At 40.8% G+C, this 20897-nt stretch overlaps 1 protein-coding gene across 1 annotated transcript in view; it reads right to left on the bottom strand.

Annotated features, from left to right (window-relative positions):
• Positions 1-19136, bottom strand: part of CENPE (centromere protein E) — a 66537-nt gene extending 47401 nt beyond the window's left edge. The window contains exons 1-16 of the mRNA XM_075286000.1: positions 19013-19136; positions 11024-11109; positions 10015-10104; positions 9789-9907; positions 9353-9472; positions 7844-7925; positions 7395-7462; positions 7245-7319; positions 6971-7110; positions 5342-5471; positions 4518-4643; positions 4250-4405; positions 3994-4153; positions 2876-3032; positions 2283-2775; positions 860-919 (exon numbers count right to left, since the gene is read on the bottom strand). Coding sequence (XP_075142101.1) covers positions 860-919; positions 2283-2775; positions 2876-3032; positions 3994-4153; positions 4250-4405; positions 4518-4643; positions 5342-5471; positions 6971-7110; positions 7245-7319; positions 7395-7462; positions 7844-7925; positions 9353-9472; positions 9789-9907; positions 10015-10104; positions 11024-11109; positions 19013-19068 — 2118 coding nt within the window. The 5' untranslated portion in view covers positions 19069-19136. The remainder of the gene's footprint in view (positions 1-859; positions 920-2282; positions 2776-2875; positions 3033-3993; positions 4154-4249; positions 4406-4517; positions 4644-5341; positions 5472-6970; positions 7111-7244; positions 7320-7394; positions 7463-7843; positions 7926-9352; positions 9473-9788; positions 9908-10014; positions 10105-11023; positions 11110-19012) is intronic.
• Between the last annotated feature and the right edge of the window lie 1761 nt (positions 19137-20897).

Here is a 20897-nt window from a genome sequence, read left to right on the forward strand (position 1 = left end):
AAAGTTAAAAATAAACCAGTCTTAAAACTTGGTTTAAATAAAAAAGTGCATTTGTGGTGGCATTCACTAAAGAAAAACAAAAACACCTACAAATAATATAATACACACACAAGCTATAAGAGAGAGGAACGAACAAAAAACAAACAAAAAAACAAACAAAACAATCCCAAACAACAAACACACACACTCACAGCAGTTATACCTTTCAAACCAAATATACCTAAAAATCCAAAAATATGTCCAGTCATGAACCCAAGAAAAACAGCCTGGTCATGAAGTACTTAAAGAGGACCTTTCACCATATCTGGGCACAGGCAGTGTTATATACTGCCGGAAAGCTGACAGTGTGCTGAGTTCAGCGCACTGTCGGCTTTCCCGATCTGTGCCCGGTGTGAAGAGCTTACGGTCCGGTACCGTAGCTCTTCTATGGTCAGAAGGGCGTTTCTGACCATTAGTCAGAGACGTCCTTCTGCCTCGCGGCGCCAATCGCGCTGTACTGTGGAGCCGGGAGGAACGCCCCCTCCCTCTCCTGATAATACTCGTCTATGGACGAGCAGTGTGAGCAGAGGGAGGGGGCGTTCCTCCCCGCTCCACAGCACAGAGCGATTGGCGCCGCGAGGCAGAAGGACGTCTCTGGCTAATGGTCAGAAACGCCCTTCTGACCATAGAAGAGCTACGGTACCGGACCGTAAGCTCTTCACACCGGGCACAGATCGGGAAAGCCGACAGTGTGCTGAACTCAGCGCACTGTCAGCTTTCCGGCAGTATATAACACTGCCTGTGCCCGGATATGGTGAAAGGTCCTCTTTAACAGTACATGGTAAATTCATATCAGACACTAAATGACAATAAAACTTACTTTCTCTGCCATAAGAGCTTCGCATATTTGAAGGCTTTCCATCAAGTAATTCTGTTCATTCTGAAAAAATAAAATAAAATTGTTACATTGTCATCTTTCAAAATCTAGACTGAAAGTAGTTACATTGGGTAGATTTCACAAAGGAGATGGCCAGAAGGAGCATCTAATTGCCAGTCACGATTCAGGCACTCGCTTATTTACTTGGGTTACAGAGTTGTTAAAAGTCTTTTCAAGCAGTTTTACCCAAACCAAATGGTCAAAATCGTTTCCAAACTGCAGCAACATGCCCCAATAGGGATTATTTGGCACCTTATAACAGTTTTGAAACATTAAAGATTGAAAGTGCCAAATTTTTATAATAAAAACAAAACAAAACAAAACAAAAAAGAGAAGAGGAAAGCGAAGTGAAGCTTTCCAGGAATAAGGCAAGGCCATGAAATATCAGATCTGGGAGTCCACCCTTCACGATCAGATGTTTTTAAAGCTGTGGCCTCTTCATTATTTACTAGTCACAGCACTGTATATTCCATGAGAGCTGTGTGGGGTATTTTCAAATGAAATTGACAGACCTATATATAGAACCAGGCAGTGTTACAACAGAACAGATGACACTGCTTTGTAAGGGAGACCAAAGCCCCTTCAGACAGTTGATAAGTGGGGGTATCCAGAATCAGACCAGACCAATCTGAAATTGATGAACTAAGGATCACCCATCAATATTAAGACAAAAAAAATTAAAAAAACCCTTAAAGGGGTTGGCCACTTTCAGACCAATATTAACAAACAAATGTACAATAAAAAGATATACAATTTTCCAATATACTTTCTGTATCAATTCCTCACGGTTTTCTAGATCTCTGCTTGCTGTCATTCATTGTTACTTCTAGTGGATAAAAGTCTGACCATGGTCATGTGATTTACGGTCCATGGTCATGTGATGAGCACACAGGTGCCGCTCGTTACAGTCACAGCACAATAATCAGACGTCTGCCTGGTAATGAGCTGTGCACCTGTGTGTCATCACATGACCATGGACCGTAAATCACATGACCATGGTCAGACTTTTATCCTCTAGAAGTAACAGAATGAAGGACAGCAAGCAGAGATCTAGAAAACCCTGAGGAATTGATACAGAAAGTATATTGGAAAATTGTACATCTTTTTATTGTACATTTGTTTGTCAATATTGGTCTGAAAGTGGCCAACCCCTTTAACGCTACAAATTGTTTCTTAGATCGGTTAGAGCCTGGTGTCGCTACTATAAATTGTCAGTCAACCCCCCTGGAGGTGGGAATGGAGGCCATGAGATTTTAGTCAGCTTTGTTTTATCCTGAAGCTAGCCAGAGGACCACAAAGTGACTTATTTAATAGTCATTTTAGGGGAAAGATTATGAGAAAATACACAAGACACTGAGTTCCTTACATTTTCAGGACTTGCATTTTCTTCCAAATCTGCTATCTTTTGTTCAAGCATCTGTATTTGTTCCCTGCAGGTATCATGAATATGGCTTGAATCTTGTTCCTGGACAACATCCTGGCACACTGAATCTATTTGAGGGCTGAGAAATGAATCGTTCACTGTATCTAGCTGTTGTTCATTGTCACTTTTCAATGGTGTCACTGTTTCAGGCATTTCCAGGTGGTCTCTGGGCATGAGATTTTGTTCACAAACTTCAGGTCTTGTTAGAATCTGGTGTTTTAGACTGGCTATTTCCAGCTCCAGAGTTTGTACCATCTCATCTTTGACATCTTTGGACTGAAGTTCTTTTAAATCTGAATTCTCTTTCTCAAGAGACTCTCTTTTACCGATTTCCACCTCATATTCTTTAGTCATCTTATTTAGCTGACTTTCTAATTCAGCAACTTTCTGCTCCAGCTCTTTACATTTTTGAAGAGATGAATCTTTTGCCAGCGCGCTGCATAAAAGAAATATTTTCAAAAAAGCTGCTAGAAACATTTTAAACATGAGACATTCCTGGACAATGATACTGTATATAAAACAAATAAATAAGAGACCTTGTGCCTTCTGATGGAAAATCAATCATAGAATGTGACAGAGCTGTTGTCTTCTCCCGGTGAGTAACTTTGTTTCCAAAATTCCAGTCTGCATCTTGCACAAAGTCATCAATTACACGGCTTGGATCCTCAAAGTCAGAAAATTCTGTACAAAATGCTGTGTAAAAAGTGAACAAAAAATAAATACATAAATCATATATATATATATATATATATATATATATATATATATATATATATATATATATATACACAACATTATTAAGCTATTACTGAACTATGCAGCTTTAATTTTTTTTCAGGAGCAAAATACAAAATGAAAGCCATTCCATGGTTTCTAGGGGCAGCTAAGTAAGTTTTGTCTTTAGACAGTGTTAATAAATCCATCCCATTTAGGTAGATATGTTAATTCTATAACATTTTGTAGTGTAGATCATTTAAGTGTGCCAGATTCAAGTCTGTAGCTGAAGATGACATGCATCTTTGACATGTCCGGTTTAGACTTATCACAAGTATTAGTTGGCTTACTATACAACAGAAATTAGTGACAGAATTGCAGAACAAACATTTGTATCTTAAACATTTCAATGAGTTGTACAAAGCATCCACAGGTATGTGTTTGCAGCATTTTCATCTGGTATCCACTCTTTTGAGGGGAGAAAAAAAAAAAAGTCGGACTTGCAGAAAGTTTTCTCACAGGCACAGCGCAAGGAACAAGTTCAGCAGCAGGCTAGCTTGAGAGCTGGCGAAACACCGGAGCAAGCGAACCATCGATGGCAGTAATTTGCTGAATATAGGCAGATCATCGACGCCAACAACATGCAGACAAAATTGCGGGTAGAAGCTAGTGTTATGAATAAAAACATCATCTTGTCCCACATAAAAAGACGCCATACGTGTAAAATATTATTTTCTAGCTTCCCAGTACATTGTACAGGATATTAAATGGTGCTATTACAAAGTACAATTTGTCCTGCAAACATTGAGCCATCATCATGTGGCTGTGAACTGAAAAAAATAATTATGGCCCTTAGAAGGATAAATGAAGACAAAAATTGGATCAGTCTTTAAGGGGTTAAACAGCATGACTAAGCCAGACTATCACAAGGTATACTTACAATCATCAATCTCTGGTATAGCCGAAATTTCCGAGATCTTTGGTCGTTTGGCAAAGTCAGCAGTGAACTTAGAGCCAATATCAAATGGAGACACCCCAGAAGTACGCAAACTATTTTGAAGTTTTCCAGGAGCCCATGTGACTCTTCTTTTTCGTTTAACCTTTAGAAGACATCACACCATGTTATATTCATATACAGTAGAGAAGAAGAACCTTAACATATTGCAGTTACACAGCTATGCATAAGAGTACTCTACCCTTTGGTCTTCCTGGGTCTGTTGTGAAGCTGCAACAACTATATTTGTTAGATTCCAAATTCGATTTTCTCTCTCTTTTTGAAGTTGTTTAATTTCAGCTAGCAATTGGGTATGTTCTTCTTTGGCCATTGCCTGGGTTCTTATCTCCGAGGACGCCTTTACAAGATAAAGTGTATAAGACAGCATATACTCATATATTATTTACCTAATTATGTATAGAATTAAGGTACATTACAACTCAGCAGCATTGGGAAATACTTTTTCTGACCTCCAGTTCCTCAAGCTGTTTCTTTAAATCCATGATCTCCTTCCGGTATCTCTTAAGCAAAGCTTGATCATCTAACACTTCATTAACATGTGGTGTATTTCTAACATGCTTAGCCGTGCTTGCAAACTGTAAACGGGACAAAAAAATAAATTGTGAACAGATGGACATATTGTAACATTGAGGTGGTGCCCTCAGTTTTCAAGCCACTTGCATGTAACCAGTAAGTAGCCTCAGCAGACATCTGGTCCTATTCTAGCCATAATACTGGCATTATAACCACTGAGTGGCAATACTAGTTTGTCAGCACACATAAGTGTCTGATTTTGTTAATAAGATATTATAGCAGAAGTCTCATTTGGCCAGGCAAATAGGCCACAAATCATTTTAAAAAAAAAATAAAATAAATTTGAAGTAGATGGTTTGCATTCCTTCCATTCTATACAATACAATTTTACAGCTGATGGTACATTTAACGATAAAAATAAATTTTTCAGAAAAAGAATGAAAATAAACTTTGTAATATCTTAAGGATATCTGTTTCATTCTCTACTTATTAAGCTGTTCTCCTGCTCCTTATTTTCAATTTGGCTGCTTGTTTACATAAGATTAGGTCTCTCTATTCAGCCTCATAACCAGCTGGCAGCAGAATCCCACTCCAAGCTTCCTTTCTCAATAGAGCTTTGTGTAAGTCATTGATTGTCTCATTCTGTGTACTCGCAGCCTATCAGAGCACAGGAGATGCCAGGGACAAAGAAACATGTATATACGGAAGCTGAACTTGTAAGGCTGCAGGTATAGAGGATAAAGCGATTACCACTATTTACCTGCAGAGTGCTCAGAGTCTCATCAAATGATACCGGTGTGATTGTACAAATGATTACAGTTTTGGTATTGCCACCCAAGGAATTCTGTAGAATTCTTGTTAGCTTGCTGTCTCGGTAGTTAATAAATCCACTGTTAAAAAGGAAAGAATATAAAAATTAACCAAAAGCTACTTGCAACAGTAAAGCCTTGTTAAAGGATTGGAGGAGACAGTTAAATCTCACAAACCCAGTGAGTGTTCTAACATGCCCCCCTTTATGACTCCTGCCTGGGAACGGTCATTTGGCCACCAACAGAATAGAGACATTACCGGGGTTGTCCCATCTCAAGGATCCCATCTATAGTGGTAGCTTATGTAAATTGAAGGGAGTTTCTGACAGTCTAGCCGGGCTGTGAGGAACGCCCCTCCTGACAGTACGGTCCATAGCTCTGTACTGTCAGAGGGGGCATTCCTTACTGCCCAGTGATGACTGTAAGCTGTGAAGAACGCCCCCCCATTCCCCGTCCTGACAGTACTCATCCTTAGGCTTGCACCAATAGTTCTTCTCCCAGGGCACATAATGGGAAAGCTGACTGCACTGAATTCAGAATACTGTTTGCTTTCTAGCGGTATATAAAACCGCACTGCCCAAGGACATAAAAGATCCTCTTTAAGTGGAAAACAAAAGGAGTTTCTATTTACCGTATATACTCGAGTATAAGCCGACTTTTTCAGCACAATTTTCATGCTGAAAAAGCTCTCCTCAGCTTATACACGAGTCAGGGTCCACAGAGCACAGAAAACTGGAAGGACCTGGAATGGGGAGGTCCTTTAGTGCTACTGCTCTGTGATTGGCTTGTCATGAGGTCACGTGACTGTGCTGTCATCAAAGGTCCTGTAGCCACTGGTATGTAACATCTGCAGATAAGGTTGAGTCTAAATCCTAGTAGCTCCGCCCACACCAGAGTCCGATCACATAGTCATGACGTCATCAGAGGTCCTTTAGCATCTACCCTGCAGATGAGTGGCCAGGATTCAATGTGTCTTATAGAAGATGTCTGTTGTATGGAGGAGAGGAAGCTACAGTAACGTGACACACACAGGGACCTTCCTTTAGTTACTCTGCCTATTAATGTCAGGCATTTGGGGTTATTAATTTAGTTTCAGTAACTCCATGCGTCTCACATTAATAACAGTTAACCCCATCATGTCCCTCATATTAACCCCTGTGTGCCCCCTATAAGGGTTACTAATATGTGAGACACATGAGGGTACTAATGAAGGACCTTAATTATGAAGATACCTAATTATTACCTCCATATGTCCCACATATCAGTAACTCTTATGTGAGGCACACAGGGGGTTAATGTGAGGGACATGATGGGGTTAACTGTTATTACTATGATCCCCATGGAGTTACTAAGCTGCAATGCACATGACCAGACTTTTTATCCCCCTCCTCGGCTTATACTCAAGTTGATAAGTTTTCCCAGTTTTTGTGGTAAAATTAGGGGTCTCGGCTTATATTCGGGTCGGCTTATACTCGAGTATATACGGTAAATGAAACAGGCCAGAATAATGTTATTTAAAAAAATAAATAAATCAAAGATTTTAAAACAGAACAGTAAGATATAAGCCACTATAGACTTACCCAACTTGGCCATCACTTAGTTTTTTGATAACTTGCCCAAGGATAAACAAACTCCTGTTGATGTTGCATCCCTCTTTAAACCTTACGCCTTCTGCACCAGTCTGACTTGCTCGCTCACTTCCTGCCAAATCTACAAGATTCTGGAGAGAACACAAACAAAGAGATTTTAGTGTGGCGATAAGCTAGAAAGCTTAAATCTGTATCTGCCCTAAAATTTATGAGTTTCCAGATTTTCAAAAAAATAGCCTTACCATCTTCTGCAAACATTACTTACAAGATGAGACACCATAACTGCTCCATCACAATTCTCTGAATTTCCTGGATCATTTCTCTCACGGCTTTCAACAATCTATAAGGAAATAATTTTGGTTAAAACAGAACAAAATTGACAATAGATAAAAGAATGAAAAAGAGGAAGCCTTACCATTCTAAATATGGTATGAGAGCGACTGCTGTGGTCGTTCATTTTTGTTTCACCATAGTGCCTGTTCTCTACAACAGAAAATAAAATGTGTTGAGAAGTGATATATGATGAGATCAGAGAAAAACAATGGTGTATACAAATGTTATGCTGCCCACAATGAAAACCATGTAACCAGTTGGCCTATATTCAACAGTCCTGTTCAGGGGCTCTGCCAGGCACTTTGGCATATGCACATATGAAATTAAAGCCCATAGCATGTGTTTATGAAGGTATCACTGATATCCTACTGAATCCCTAATGCACAAGGACCAATTAAAAACCTATGCACAGTGTGTAAAGGTCAGTGACTGGCAAGATGACAATGTTTAGAGGAGGAACCAAGCTTGCACAGAAGGGAAGGAGCCAGCATTCAGTACGGTACCCAGAACAAGTAATGAAAAGATTCTTACTTTCGCCTTTTTTGATCCACTGCATAACATGTTCAGGTACCATTACAAGTTCTTCAGTCAAGTCAGCAACATATACATTACGCTGCATAGAAGAAAAATAAAACAAAACTTCAGCAATATTAACCAGTTTGCAACCAAGGAATTTTTTCATTTTCATCTTTGACTTCCTGCCTTCCCAAAGCCAAAAAAATAAGACAAAAGAAACAAAAAACCCCCAAAACCTCACAACTTTATTTTTCCCCCTTCAGAGTTGTATGAGGGCTTATTTGTGGGACACATTGTAATTCTTTAAAAGCAGCATTTAATATTCTTTCAGGTTTTGTTAATGGTTTCTTTCTCCAATGAAAGTGGCACACTATTCTGCTGGTTGTAACACCATATCATTACTAGATTTCTTTCCATTGTCAAGTTATGGAACTCAATTTTTTATATTTTTGGGTATAGCACGGCACAAGATATAGTATTTATTGGCATCAGTTTGGAATGAAGCATCAAACTTTAACAGCTGAAGGATATTTGGAAACTGCAGCACCACCACAAGGTACTGTGGTTAGGCTTATACAGAATTCTTTAACAGCTTCTATCGTGCTGTGCTGCAGTACCTACACCCGTCCACTACAGTTTGTACGGCGAGTGAGAAGTGCACCATGTGGTATGTAAACCAATAGTAAAAACTGGATAACCACTTTACCAGCAATCTGATTGCCCATTGAAGTGAATAGAAAAGATTCACATACATGAGCACCTATATGATCACAACTGCCTAGAAGTGGGAAACACGTCAGTGGGCTGTATTGAAACTTTTATAATGCTATAGAAGAATAAAAGCTATGTTTTATCCATTCTTCTGGCTGGATCTATTCACTTTCTGAATTGGTCTTAAAGAGGACCTTTCACCATATCTGGGCACAGGCAGTGTTATATACTGCCAGAAAGCTGACAGTGCGCTGAATTCAGCGCACTATTGGCTTTCCCGATCTGTGCCCGGTGTAAAGCGCTATCGGTCCCGGTACCGTAGCGCTTTACAGTCAGAAGGGCGTTTCTGACCATTAGCCAGAGACGTCCTTCTGCCTCGCGGCGCCAATCGCGCTGTGCTGTGGAGCCGGGAGGAACGCCCCCTCCCTCTCCTGATAATGCTCGTCTACGGACAAGCTGTGTGAGCAGAGGGAGGGGGCGTTCCTCCCGGCTCCACAGCACAGCGCGATAGGCGCCGCGAGGCAGAAGGACGTCTCTGGCTAATGGTCAGAAACGCCCTTCTGACTGTAAAGCGCTACGGTACCGGGACCGATAGCTCTTCACACCGGGCACAGATCGGGAAAGCCGACAGTGCGCTGAATTCAGCGCACTGTCAGCTTTCTGGCAGTATATAACACTGCCTGTGCCCAGATATGGTGAAAGGTCCTCTTTAAATTCTTGCTATGGGGAAACCTTCTTAAAAAGGAATGGAAAAAAAAGTTGCTATATTTCCAGTTACTAAAATAAATCAGATTTGGAAAAGCTTCCACTTACATTTATGTCCTCTCGTACTTCCAAGGGTTTCTTTTTTCTGTCATCACAAAGGAGATCTGTAACAGTCTCATTGTAAATTTCCATGTATGAGACACGCAGTAGAAATTCTCTATTTGGTATCTACAAGAAAAAGCCAATAGTAAACTGTACAATATGGTTTCATCCATAGGAGTCCAATGTTGAAGTGTTCATTTCATCTCTACCCAAACAGGGGCGGCCTCCTTTAGGAGACCCTTTTAGATACAGATAGATAGATAGATAGATAGATAGATAGATAGATAGATAGATAGATAGATAGATAGATAGATAGATAGATAGATAGATCTATTAGGATACAATAAGGTTATCCCCTACTTGGGTGTCCCTATAATAAAATGAAAAATTCTCAAATTTTACTCAAGATTAAAATGCACGTTGTGATCAAGTAAAGACATACCTCTTGAATGATTTTGAAAACTTCTTGAACGGCTTGAGGGATTATTCCCAGATTATCTGCTGTACCCATCATAGTGTATGTTTTTCCAGAAGAAGTCTGTCCATAAGCAAAAATTGTGCCTAAAAGCAAAATAAAATTGCGCAAAGTTTCAACAATGTTAAGTGTAACAGATCCACATTGCATTACTATTACGAATTACAAATGATCCGATTTGCTTGTTTCTCACCATTGTAGCCCTGTAGAGCAGAACGAATAATAGGAACAGCTACTTCCTGATAGACTTGTAGTGTTGTTTCATGTGAATTAAACACACGATCTGTAGGGAAATAAAAATAACAGCCTATTCAGATGACAGAGTAAGGCCCCTGTGATGTTTATGTCATACTTTTTCACAGATCACACCATTAGGACAGCTTTCACGGAGCAGATTCACCCATTGAGCCAAACCTCTATGCATATTCTGAGTTTGGGCAAATGAAAGCAATAGTATGGTATCCCGATCAGGACCTCCTTAAAGGGAGTCTGTCAGCACAAAATAGCAGAGAATGATACACACTATACCATACATGGGTTCAGATGCACTTCAGAAAAAACTCTTATTGTTGTCTGTGGTTCTGTCGCAGAGAAATTCCGGCTTTTAAAAATATGCAAATGAAGTGGAAAAGGGCAAAATCTTCGGGCATGTGCAGTAGTGTGTACGACTCTTGCCCAAAATTTTGTGAAAGCAGTAGGAACAAAGGGCTTTCTTCCTTCTGGTCGGCAAACATATAGGGATTTAGGCATAATTATCTGTAGCCTTACAGAAGCCTATACTACAGATTACATGCCCCTAAAGCTCACTTCATATGCAGATTTCTAGAAGTCAAAAATTCTCTGAAATTGAGCTGTGGGAAACAATAAAAAAACAAAAACAAACAAACAAAAAAAAACACCTATGCATTTCATGGTTAAATCTTTCAAGAAAGATAAAGAGTTTTCATGTCAATAACCATGCATTGTGTTCTAATGGCATTTAACCACCAAAATAAAAATCGTACTGCTGTGTATAAAATTGCAATACTATGACAAAGTAAATTGAATCAAACAAGTTCAAGAACGTCGATGTAATGACCCGATACTTGCCGTACAAAGATTGGAATTATTCTGTTCCAATAGTGGGACAAAGAGTTTACACGGACCATGAAACATGTACACATGTATGACTGAATCTAATGTGAGCTGTTAAGAGGGCTTACCAAAATTAAATGATCGTGTCCCATCAACTTGAGAAATGGTGTTGTTTTCCGCCTTCCACAATAAATTGACTTGCTCTCCTTGTTCTCTGCAAGTTAAATGAGTAGGCATTGACTAACACACACCATTACAGCTATAAACGGGCATGTTATTTCTGCAAATTCAATACCCCCCCCATTCATTTAAAGGGATTCTACCATTAAAAATATTTTTCTGTGACTAACACGTCGGAATAGCCTTTAGAAAGGCTATTCGTCTCTTACCTTTAGATGGGATCTCCGCCCCGCCGTTCCTTAGTAATACTGGTTTTTACCGGTATGTAAATTAGTTCTCTGGCAGCGATGGGGGCGGGCCCCAGCGCTGAAAATGAGATGAGGGCGTCCCTACCGCTGTCCGAGAACAGGATCCTGCACCGCCTCTATCTTCTGCTGGATCCTCCCCTTCTTTCTTCTGACACCTGCGCAGTTGGCTCTGCCACTGAGACACTAGTAGAGCCGACTGCGCATGCGCGCAATTCCGGCCTCGGAACTATGGCCGCGCGTGCGCAGTTGGCTCTACTAGTGTCAGAGCCGACAGAGGTGAAGCCGACGAAGAAAGAAGGGGAGGATCCAGCAGAAGATAGAGGCGGCGCAGGATCCTGTTCACAGGCAGCGGTGGGGACACCCTCATAGCATTTTCAGCGCTGGGGCCCGCCCCCATCGCTGCCAAGGAACTAATTTACATACCGTTAAAAACCGGTATTACTAAGGAACGGCGCGGCGGAGATCCCATCTAAAGGTAAGAGACGAATAGCCTTTCTAAAGGCTATCCGACGTGTTAGCCACAGAAAAAAGATTTTTAATGGTAGAATCCCTTTAAGAAATCCAGGGAGGCAAATAAAATCTAGTTGTTAACTGGGGAAGGGGTGGAGGAGGACTATCAACAAATGATTCAATAAGGTCAAGATAAAGTCACACACTTAAAAGATGACAGATTTTTCTTTCATAGACACATATGTATAGAACAAGATTTAAGTTTTCTTTTTTCACACTAATCTAAACTGATTTACATTTATGTTTCATACAGATTTGTGTTGTCAGTTATCGATTGGATATTATTGGACTGGATCGTCACCCCCTGGAGCTCGAACGAGGGATAGCAATTTGTTGCTATGACAATCAGAGGCCCATTAACTACTTCCAGGCTTTACTTCGGTTAACACATAATATACGTAGCCAGACAACGATTCCTGCTCCATCACACACGGTCACATACTGTATGGATGCTAAAATAAAGCTTTTTTTTTAAAAAAAAAAATTATACCATAGTCACAGTATAACGTCACACGCTCTTCCTTAACAGCATAAAAAAGTGAGAGTGTCACCAGCACCTATACCTAGCAGATAGCCTGAGTCATGTGAGCCCAACTTGTGTTTTCCCTTGTGAATCAGTGCAACGATATTGTCTTTTTTTTTGTTAATATGCAGCAACACCCTCATTGCTCCATTATGCGCATATTCACAAAAACTGCGATATCTCAGCAATGGAGGCACCGATTCACACAAGGGGGGAAAAATCCATAAGCTTTCAACAGACTCTTACTGCCAGGGTTTTTCCATGTACTCAAAGCTCAGGCTTCTGGGTTAGTGGTGACCCTAGCTGAGGCTATTAGGAACAGCTACAGTCCACCCACTCTGAATTCAATGATATGACCTGTATATGGGATCTGGTATTGGTATTACAATGAGAGTCTGACAGCCGCCATGTTCTCATCATAACATTAAAGGTACAGGTGACTATGTAATAACTCCAAGAATTGTTTTACTCTTTAACGTTTTAGATTATTTTTATGGTGTTAAAACATAACTATATAAACTTGGGATCACCGTAATAGTAACAACCCACAGAATGCAGGAAACATGTTGTTGTGGCTGCAAATTTATTGTTAGATAACCCCAGCAGAGACCCCAGCCAGTACTTGCCTCACTTCCCTCAGGAACACTATTACCCTACTCTGGGCACACAACACAGTAGTGGGCCCAAAGCAGTGGCAAGGCAAGTATGTACACTCAGGCGGTCCTAAGCTTGTAGGCCATAGGACCAGGTTGGAGCTTCTTTTCTTCTGAATCTGCCACTCCAGCTGGAGACAAAGCCGGGGAGGAAGGCCATGTATCTGAGACCCCCAATTTATATTGTACTGTCTCAATATTCATCACACACAAGTGGAAGGCTGTTGATTTATTACCGAATTCTCTGCAGTAGTAGAGTGGGGACACACGATGTACCTGATGCTGCTATAGCCACACCTAGTCCACTACCAAGTAAGTGAAACACCTATTCATTTCAGTAACATATTATTACAGGCTGTGAGCTAACCATACCGTTTGTCATTCTATCCAGTTGTCATTCTATCCAGTTGGAATTCAGTGTTAAACTTACTTTAAAGGGGTTGTCCAGGCAGTTAAGTCAGCCAGGGACAGTGAATAAAATAAAGAAAATGCATACTCATCTGTCCCCAGTGTCCCCCCAGCACTGTCCGGTCCTGCTGCTCGCTGTCTGTGACATCCTGGTTCTTTTCTGATGACTGGCATCAGCAGTCACGTGACCACTGAGGCCAATCAGCATCCTCAGGAAGAGACCCGTGAGGTCACAGGTAGGGACATCTCATGACCTTTGCTGAGGCCAATCAGCGACCACATATGACAGGGACTTCCACCGGAAGATAACAACGTACCATGAGGACCAGACCACAATGGAAAGGTGAGTATTATTTATTTATTTTTAACAATTCCCCCAGCTGATTAAAAAATTAAACATGTTGTCCATTTATACCTGAATAACCCCTTTAAAGTGAAAGCGCCAACAGATGAGGGGGGGGGGGTTACTATGTAGCTACAGTCCTATGAAAAAGTTTGGGCACCCCTATTAATCTTAATCATTTTTAGTTCTAAATATTTTGGTGTTTGCAACAGCCATTTCAGTTTGATATATCTAATAACTGATGGACACAGTAATATTTCAGGATTGAAATGAGGTTTATTGTACTAACAGAAAATGCGCAATATGCATTAAACCAAAATTTGACAGGTGCAAAAGTATGGGCACCTCAACAGAAAAGTGACATTAATATTTAGTACATCCTCCTTTTGCAAAGATAACAGCCTCTAGTCGCTTCCTGTAGCTTTTAATCAGTTCCTGGATCCTGGATAAAGGTATTTTGGACAAACAATTCAAGTTCAGTTAAGTTTGATGGTCGCCGAGCATGGACAGCCCGCTTCAAATCATCCCACAGATGTTCAATGATATTCAGGTCTGGGGACTGGGATGGCCATTCCAGAACATTGTAATTGTTCCTCTGCATGAATGCCTGAGGATTTGGAGCGGTGTTTTGGATCATTGTCTTGCTGAAATATCCATCCCCGGCGTAACTTCAACTTCGTCACTGATTCTTGAACATTATTCTCAAGAATCTGCTGATACTGAGTGGAATCCATGCGACCCTCAACTTTAACAAGATTCCCGATGCTGGCATTGGCCACACAGCCCCAAAGCATGATGGAACCTCCACCAAATTTTACAGTGGGTAGCATGTGTTTTTCTTGGAATGCTGTTTCTTTTTGGACGCCATGCATAACGCCTTTTTTTTATAACCAAACAACTCAATCTTTGTTTCCAAATTGAAGCTGCCTTGTCCAAATGTGCTTTTTCATACCTCAGGCAACTCTATTTGTGGCGTACGTGCAGAAACGGCTTCTTTCTCATCACTCTCCCATACAGCTTCTATTTGTGCAAAGTGCGCTGTATAGTTGACCGATGCACAGTGACACTATCTGCAGCAAGATGATGCTGCAGCTCTTTGGAGGTGGTCTGTGGATTGTCCTTGACTGTTCTCACCATTCTTCTTCTCTGTCTTTCTGATATTTTTCTTGGCCTGCCACTTCTGGGCTTAACAAGAACTGTCCCTGTGGTCTTCCATTTCCTTACTATGTTCCTCACAGTGGAAACTGACAGGTTAAATCTCTGAGACAGCTTTTTGTATCCTTCCGCTGAACAACTATGTTGAACAATCTTTGTTTTCAGATCATTTGAGAGTTGTTTTGAGTAGCCCATGATGCCACTCTTCAGAGGAGGTTCAAATAGTAGAACAACTTGTAATTGGCCACCTTAAATACCTTTTCTCATGATTGGATACACCTGGCTATGAAGTTCAAAGCTCACTGAGGTTACAAAAACAATTTTGTGCTTCAGTAAGTCAGTAAAAAGTAGTTAGGAGTATTCAAATCAATAAAATGATAAGGGTGCCCATACTTTTGCACCGGTCAAATTTTGGTTTAATGCATATTGCGCATTTTCTGTTAGTACAATAAACCTCATTTCAATCCTGAAATATTACTGTGTCCATCAGTTATTAGATATATCAAACTGAAATGGCTGTTGCAAACACCAAAATATTTAGAACTAAAAATGATTAAGATTAATAGGGGTGCCCAAACTTTTTCATAGGACTGTATATCCACATCCAGGTACATTATGTGACTCATAGAAGTACCAGATTTTCATAGGTCTCCTGTACCTTTAGTTTATGGAGAGCTGTTTCATAATTGGAGGTGCCCTTTAAGGCTAAGACAACAACATTTGCTAGGCAACAAAAAGTCACATTAATTTCTATGGTGTTGTAGTATCCCAGAGAGACACTGCCTCTATTGTACAGTATCTGTGCCTCTGGCTAAGTTTTATGTATGTATTGTGTATATGTTTCATGCAATTTCCTCTCTGTTTGGTTCACCCCTATACCTGGTTAGGTCCTGGCCTATCACAGGCCACTGGTTGAGCTCTGACACTGTTTGCCTCAGATTGGCACTCTGAGCCACACTCCCCTGCCTGACACTGCTCACCTGACATTACAGAGTTTAAGTAATACATCAGACATCAAAACTACCTGCACTTGTTGCTCAGGAACGGTGGAGAAATAAATTCCAACTGCAGTAGAAATAGTGGAGTGGCGACTATTAACAGATGTGATGAATTTGAACTGGTAAGTGAAAGGTTTTCTTTAAGTTCTGTAATATCATAAGGGCAGGGGCAGGCAGAATTTAGAGCTCCAATCAGAGGTAGTCAGTATAAGGGCTCAGAATCACACCCCTTGCCTTGTCCTGCCTGACACCAAACTTTTGACAGTACAGAGCCTAGATAGCATATTAGGCACCAAAACGAACATTGATTGTTTGAGATTGGTGGCGGCTAGAGAAAAAAATAAATAAATCCCAAATGTGCCCAAATCAGTCGAGCTGTGTGTATTAATTGGTGGACTTGTTGGAAGTGATAAAAGGTCCTCTTTAGAGCAGGGCCCAATGTAGCGTAAACGCCGACACAAAAAAATGCAGTGTTTTACAGTACCCGGAAAGGGGATGGAATTCTGGCTAATCCCACCCACACATTGCAGAAAAACCATCTACATTGGACATGCTGCAATTTCAAAAAACTGTTGCGTTTTTGTAAATCGCAACATCTCAATTATACCTACGGAAACGCTAGCGTTTTATGTACAGGTATAATTGAAGTATAAAGACCGAAGTAGAAAACTCTGCAGACCTTCTGTGAAAAGCGCTGTGGGAAAAACCATAATGCATTTCTGCCACGGTATTTCCTTAAACGTCTTTTGTGGCTCGCTATGTGGGTCCTTGGCCTAAAGGGGTTCTCCAGAAACTGGAAAACTCAAGAAGGTGACCAGGAAACACACACAAACAAAATAAAAGAAGAAAAAAAAAAAAAAAAACTCACTCACCTGTCCCTGGCATCCTGGTGTGCACTAGCCATGCCTTCACTGACAGAAGTAATGTGACCACCGAGGTCAATCAGTGACCTCAACCACCACAGGAAGGAACCCAGTGACGTATGTAAGTGCCATCACCGGGTCCTTTCCAGCCACCGCTGATTGGCCTCAGCAGTCAAACGTGCCACAAACACGGCTCATGCCCAGATAGACAGTAATGGTGGACATCAGATCACCAGGGACAGCATATGACAGTGTAACACGGCTTGGTTGAGTTGCTTTACAAAGTTCAGCAAATGTACCAGGCCAGAATGAGCCTGTGTGAACACACCCTTAGGCCCGGTTCACATCTGCGTTCGGCATTCCACTTGGGGACCCACAGAACAGTAACCTATACGCATTAAAAAGCGGTTAACTGAGAAACCATATTACTTTTCTCTTCAAATGTTTCCTGCGGAAACCACACAGACCCCATTATAGTTGGGTCCATGTGGTTTCTTGGCTAACCACTTTTTAATGCGTATAGGGTTCCGTTTGGAGTCCCCAAGTGGACTCCCCGAACGGAATATCGAACGCAGATGTGTATCAGGCCTTAGACAGCAGTTTTAGCACACAAGTGCAGTAGTATACTAGAGGGGCAGTGCAGAGGCGAGTAGCATGACACCTTCCTACAGACATAAAGAATAGACACAGCTATGGCACTAGATAAATGAAGATTTTCATTAGATTTATACAGATCCTGCTCAGGTGCCAGATGCAGATTGTATAACTGAATTGGAAGCCAACCTCACAGAACTGATCCATAGTGTAAGGTACATACATAGTATACTAGGTGATACCGATCCATAGTATAAGGTACATACATAGTATACTAGGCGATACCGATCTATAGTATAAGGTATATACATAGTATACTAGGTGATACCGATCTATAGTATAAAGGTACATACATAGTATACTAGGTGATACCGATCCATAGTATAAGGTACATACATAGTATACTAGGTGATACCGATCCATAGTATAAGGTACATACATAGTATACTAGGTGATACCGATCCATAGTATAAGGTATATACATAGTATACTAGGTGATACCGATCTATAGTATAAAGGTACATACATAGTATACTAAGTGATACCGATCCATAGTATAAGGTACATACATAGTATACTAGGTGATACCGATCCATAGTATAAGGTACATACATAGTATACTAGGTGATACCGATCCATAGTATAAGGTACATACATAGTATACTAAGTGATTCCGATCCATAGTATAAGGTATATACATAGTATACTAGGTGATACCGATCCATAGTATAAGGAACATACATAGTATACTAGGTGATACCGATCCATAGTATAAGGTATATACATAGTACACTAGGCGATACCGATCTATAGTATAAGGTATATACATAGTATACTAGGTGATACCGATCCATAGTATAAGGTACATACATAGTATACTAGGTGATACCGATCCATAGTATAAGGTACATACATAGTATACTAAGTGATACCGATCTATAGTATAAGGTATATACATAGTACACTAGGCGATACCGATCTATAGTATAAGGTATATACATAGTATACTAGGTGATACCGATCCATAGTATAAGGTACATACATAGTATACTAAGTGATTCCGATCTATAGTATAAGGTATATACATAGTACACTAGGCGATACCGATCCATAGTATAAGGTACATACATAGTATACTAGGTGATACCGATCCATAGTATAAGGTATATACATAGTATACTAGGTGATACCGATCTATAGTATAAGGTATATACATAGTATACTAGGTGATATCGATCCATAGTATAAGGTATATACATAGTATACTAGGTGATACCGATCTATAGTATAAGGTATATACATAGTACACTAGGTGATACCGATCTATACTATAAGGTATATACATAGTACACTAGGTGATACCGATCTATAGTATAAAGGTACATACATAGTATACTAGGTGATACCGATCCATAGTATAAGGTACATACATAGTATACTAGGTCATACAAAAAAAACACGAAAACTTGGTAATCTTCGTGTTTTTTTTATATTTCCAACCCACTGGCTAACACGGTACAACAACGAACATTTCCCTTAGGTCATACAGTGATACGTGTCGGCCGAGAAGCTACCACAACAGAACACATCTCCATAATGTCGCCTGGCTGCTTTGTCACAGCAGAACATACAGGGCAATTACCTGTGAATGAGCGGTCTGACCCGCAGACACACTTTGACAGCGTCCCCCTCGGACATATTGCCGCTGCCACCGACCCTAGACCAAGTCCCAGCTGCCAGCGACTGCCTGGCCTGAAAATTTGAAATTCTGAATTCTCCCGCTCCAAACTGTATTGGTCAACCTCTCCGTGATGTCAGACGAATTCCTCCCGTGTTGGACTGTACCATTCTCAATTTTAACTATTACGCGAACTAGATAAAAATAACACCTTTATCGTTGTATAAACTGTAAACCACCACTTATCTAGACTAGTTACAGGGCCAAAGATTCTAATATTGCAGTGATTCGTTCTAAATTCCTTTCCTCTCGTTGTAAATTGTAAATGGTAGATTCCGCTGTTCCTATCTACGAGGTGCTGCAAGGGACAAACCCCTCAAAGCGAATTGTGTACGGAAATGTCAAGGAAGTCTCCTCTGTGCTGTTTGTATGGAATATTTCTACGTTTCGCATGGCTCGGAATGGCGTCCGTTTAATGCAGGGTGAATCAGGAATATTCTAAATAAAAATTCCACTGTAGTCGTCACCCTTCGTTTCCATCTGCAGGGGGCAGTGCAGCACTGAATCTTTTAACATTCAGCGATGTAATAAAACTATGTACAGTTTTCAGTTTGTGTTAGTTGGCGACCTTTTACATCTGGACCCAAACTTCGCAGGGACAGCTCTTTGAGGATCTATTTATATCACACTTTTTCATGCGTTTAATGGTGTAAAAGATGGATGCTAACTGATAGACATCTGTTCACACTAGCGTTCAGCTCTCCATCATTCGGGTTTGCATGGGGACCAGGAAGACACAATGCGGGCCACGGCAAATTTAGCTCCACCCACTTCTAAATTCCCTCTGCCCATCCATTTCTCTTTGTGATCCCCACACGGTATAATGTGCCTACAGTCACCCTGCTATTATATGCCTCCACATTATAATGTTCTCCTAAAACTGCCCCACAGTATAAAGTCTCCTGGTGCACCCACAGTTTAATGTCCCCCCAGTTTAATGCCCTCCTCCAGATGTCCCCTTTTTTATGTCCTCCTCCAACTATGCCCCCCAGTTTTAATGCCCCCTCTATCTGCCCCCAGTTTAATGTCCTTCTTCATCTGCCCCCACAGTTTAATGCCTCCTTTATCTGCCCCCAAAGTTTTTTTATCCTCCTCTATCTGCCCCCAAAGTTGAATGCCCCCTCATATGTCCCCCCCAGGTTAATGTCCCCCGCATACCGTGTTTCCCCAAAAATAAGACAGTGTCTTATATTAAATTTTGATCCTAAAGATATGCTATGTCTTATTTTCAGGGGATGTTTTATTTTATTTTTGTGTGCTGCTGCCACCACTGTGCTACGCTGAGATGCACTTGCTGCACAGAGATTGTGTAAAGAAAAACATTGCAGCCGGCTGAACGCTGTGTGCGGTGCTCTGTGTGTACAGGAAAGTTATGTTGTATCCACTGTTCCTGCTGCTGTGGGATGAGCTGGGAAAGTGGACCCCCTGCCGCATACGATGCTTAGTATATGCACAGCGGGCAACTCCCAGCTCATTCTACAGCATCAGGAACAGTGTATACAACGTATCGCAGCGGCGTCAGCAGCCGACATTCCTGTGCACACAGAACATCACGCACAGTGTTCATCTGGCTGCAATGTTTTTCTTAATACAATCTTTGTGCAGAAAGATTATTATTGAGGGATGTCTTACTTTCGGGAGGTGCCTTATATTAGGCAATTCATCAAAACTTCTGCTATGTCTTTTTTTTGGGGGATGACTTATTTTCTGGGAAACAGGGTATGTCCCCCCCCAGTTTTTTGTCCCCGTTCTTCATCTGCGAAAGCTTAAAGAGAATCTTTCATGTTCT

The sequence above is a fragment of the Leptodactylus fuscus genome, chromosome 1 (genome assembly GCF_031893055.1).
Source record: "Leptodactylus fuscus isolate aLepFus1 chromosome 1, aLepFus1.hap2, whole genome shotgun sequence".
In the NCBI taxonomy this organism is placed as follows: Eukaryota; Metazoa; Chordata; class Amphibia; order Anura; family Leptodactylidae; genus Leptodactylus; species Leptodactylus fuscus.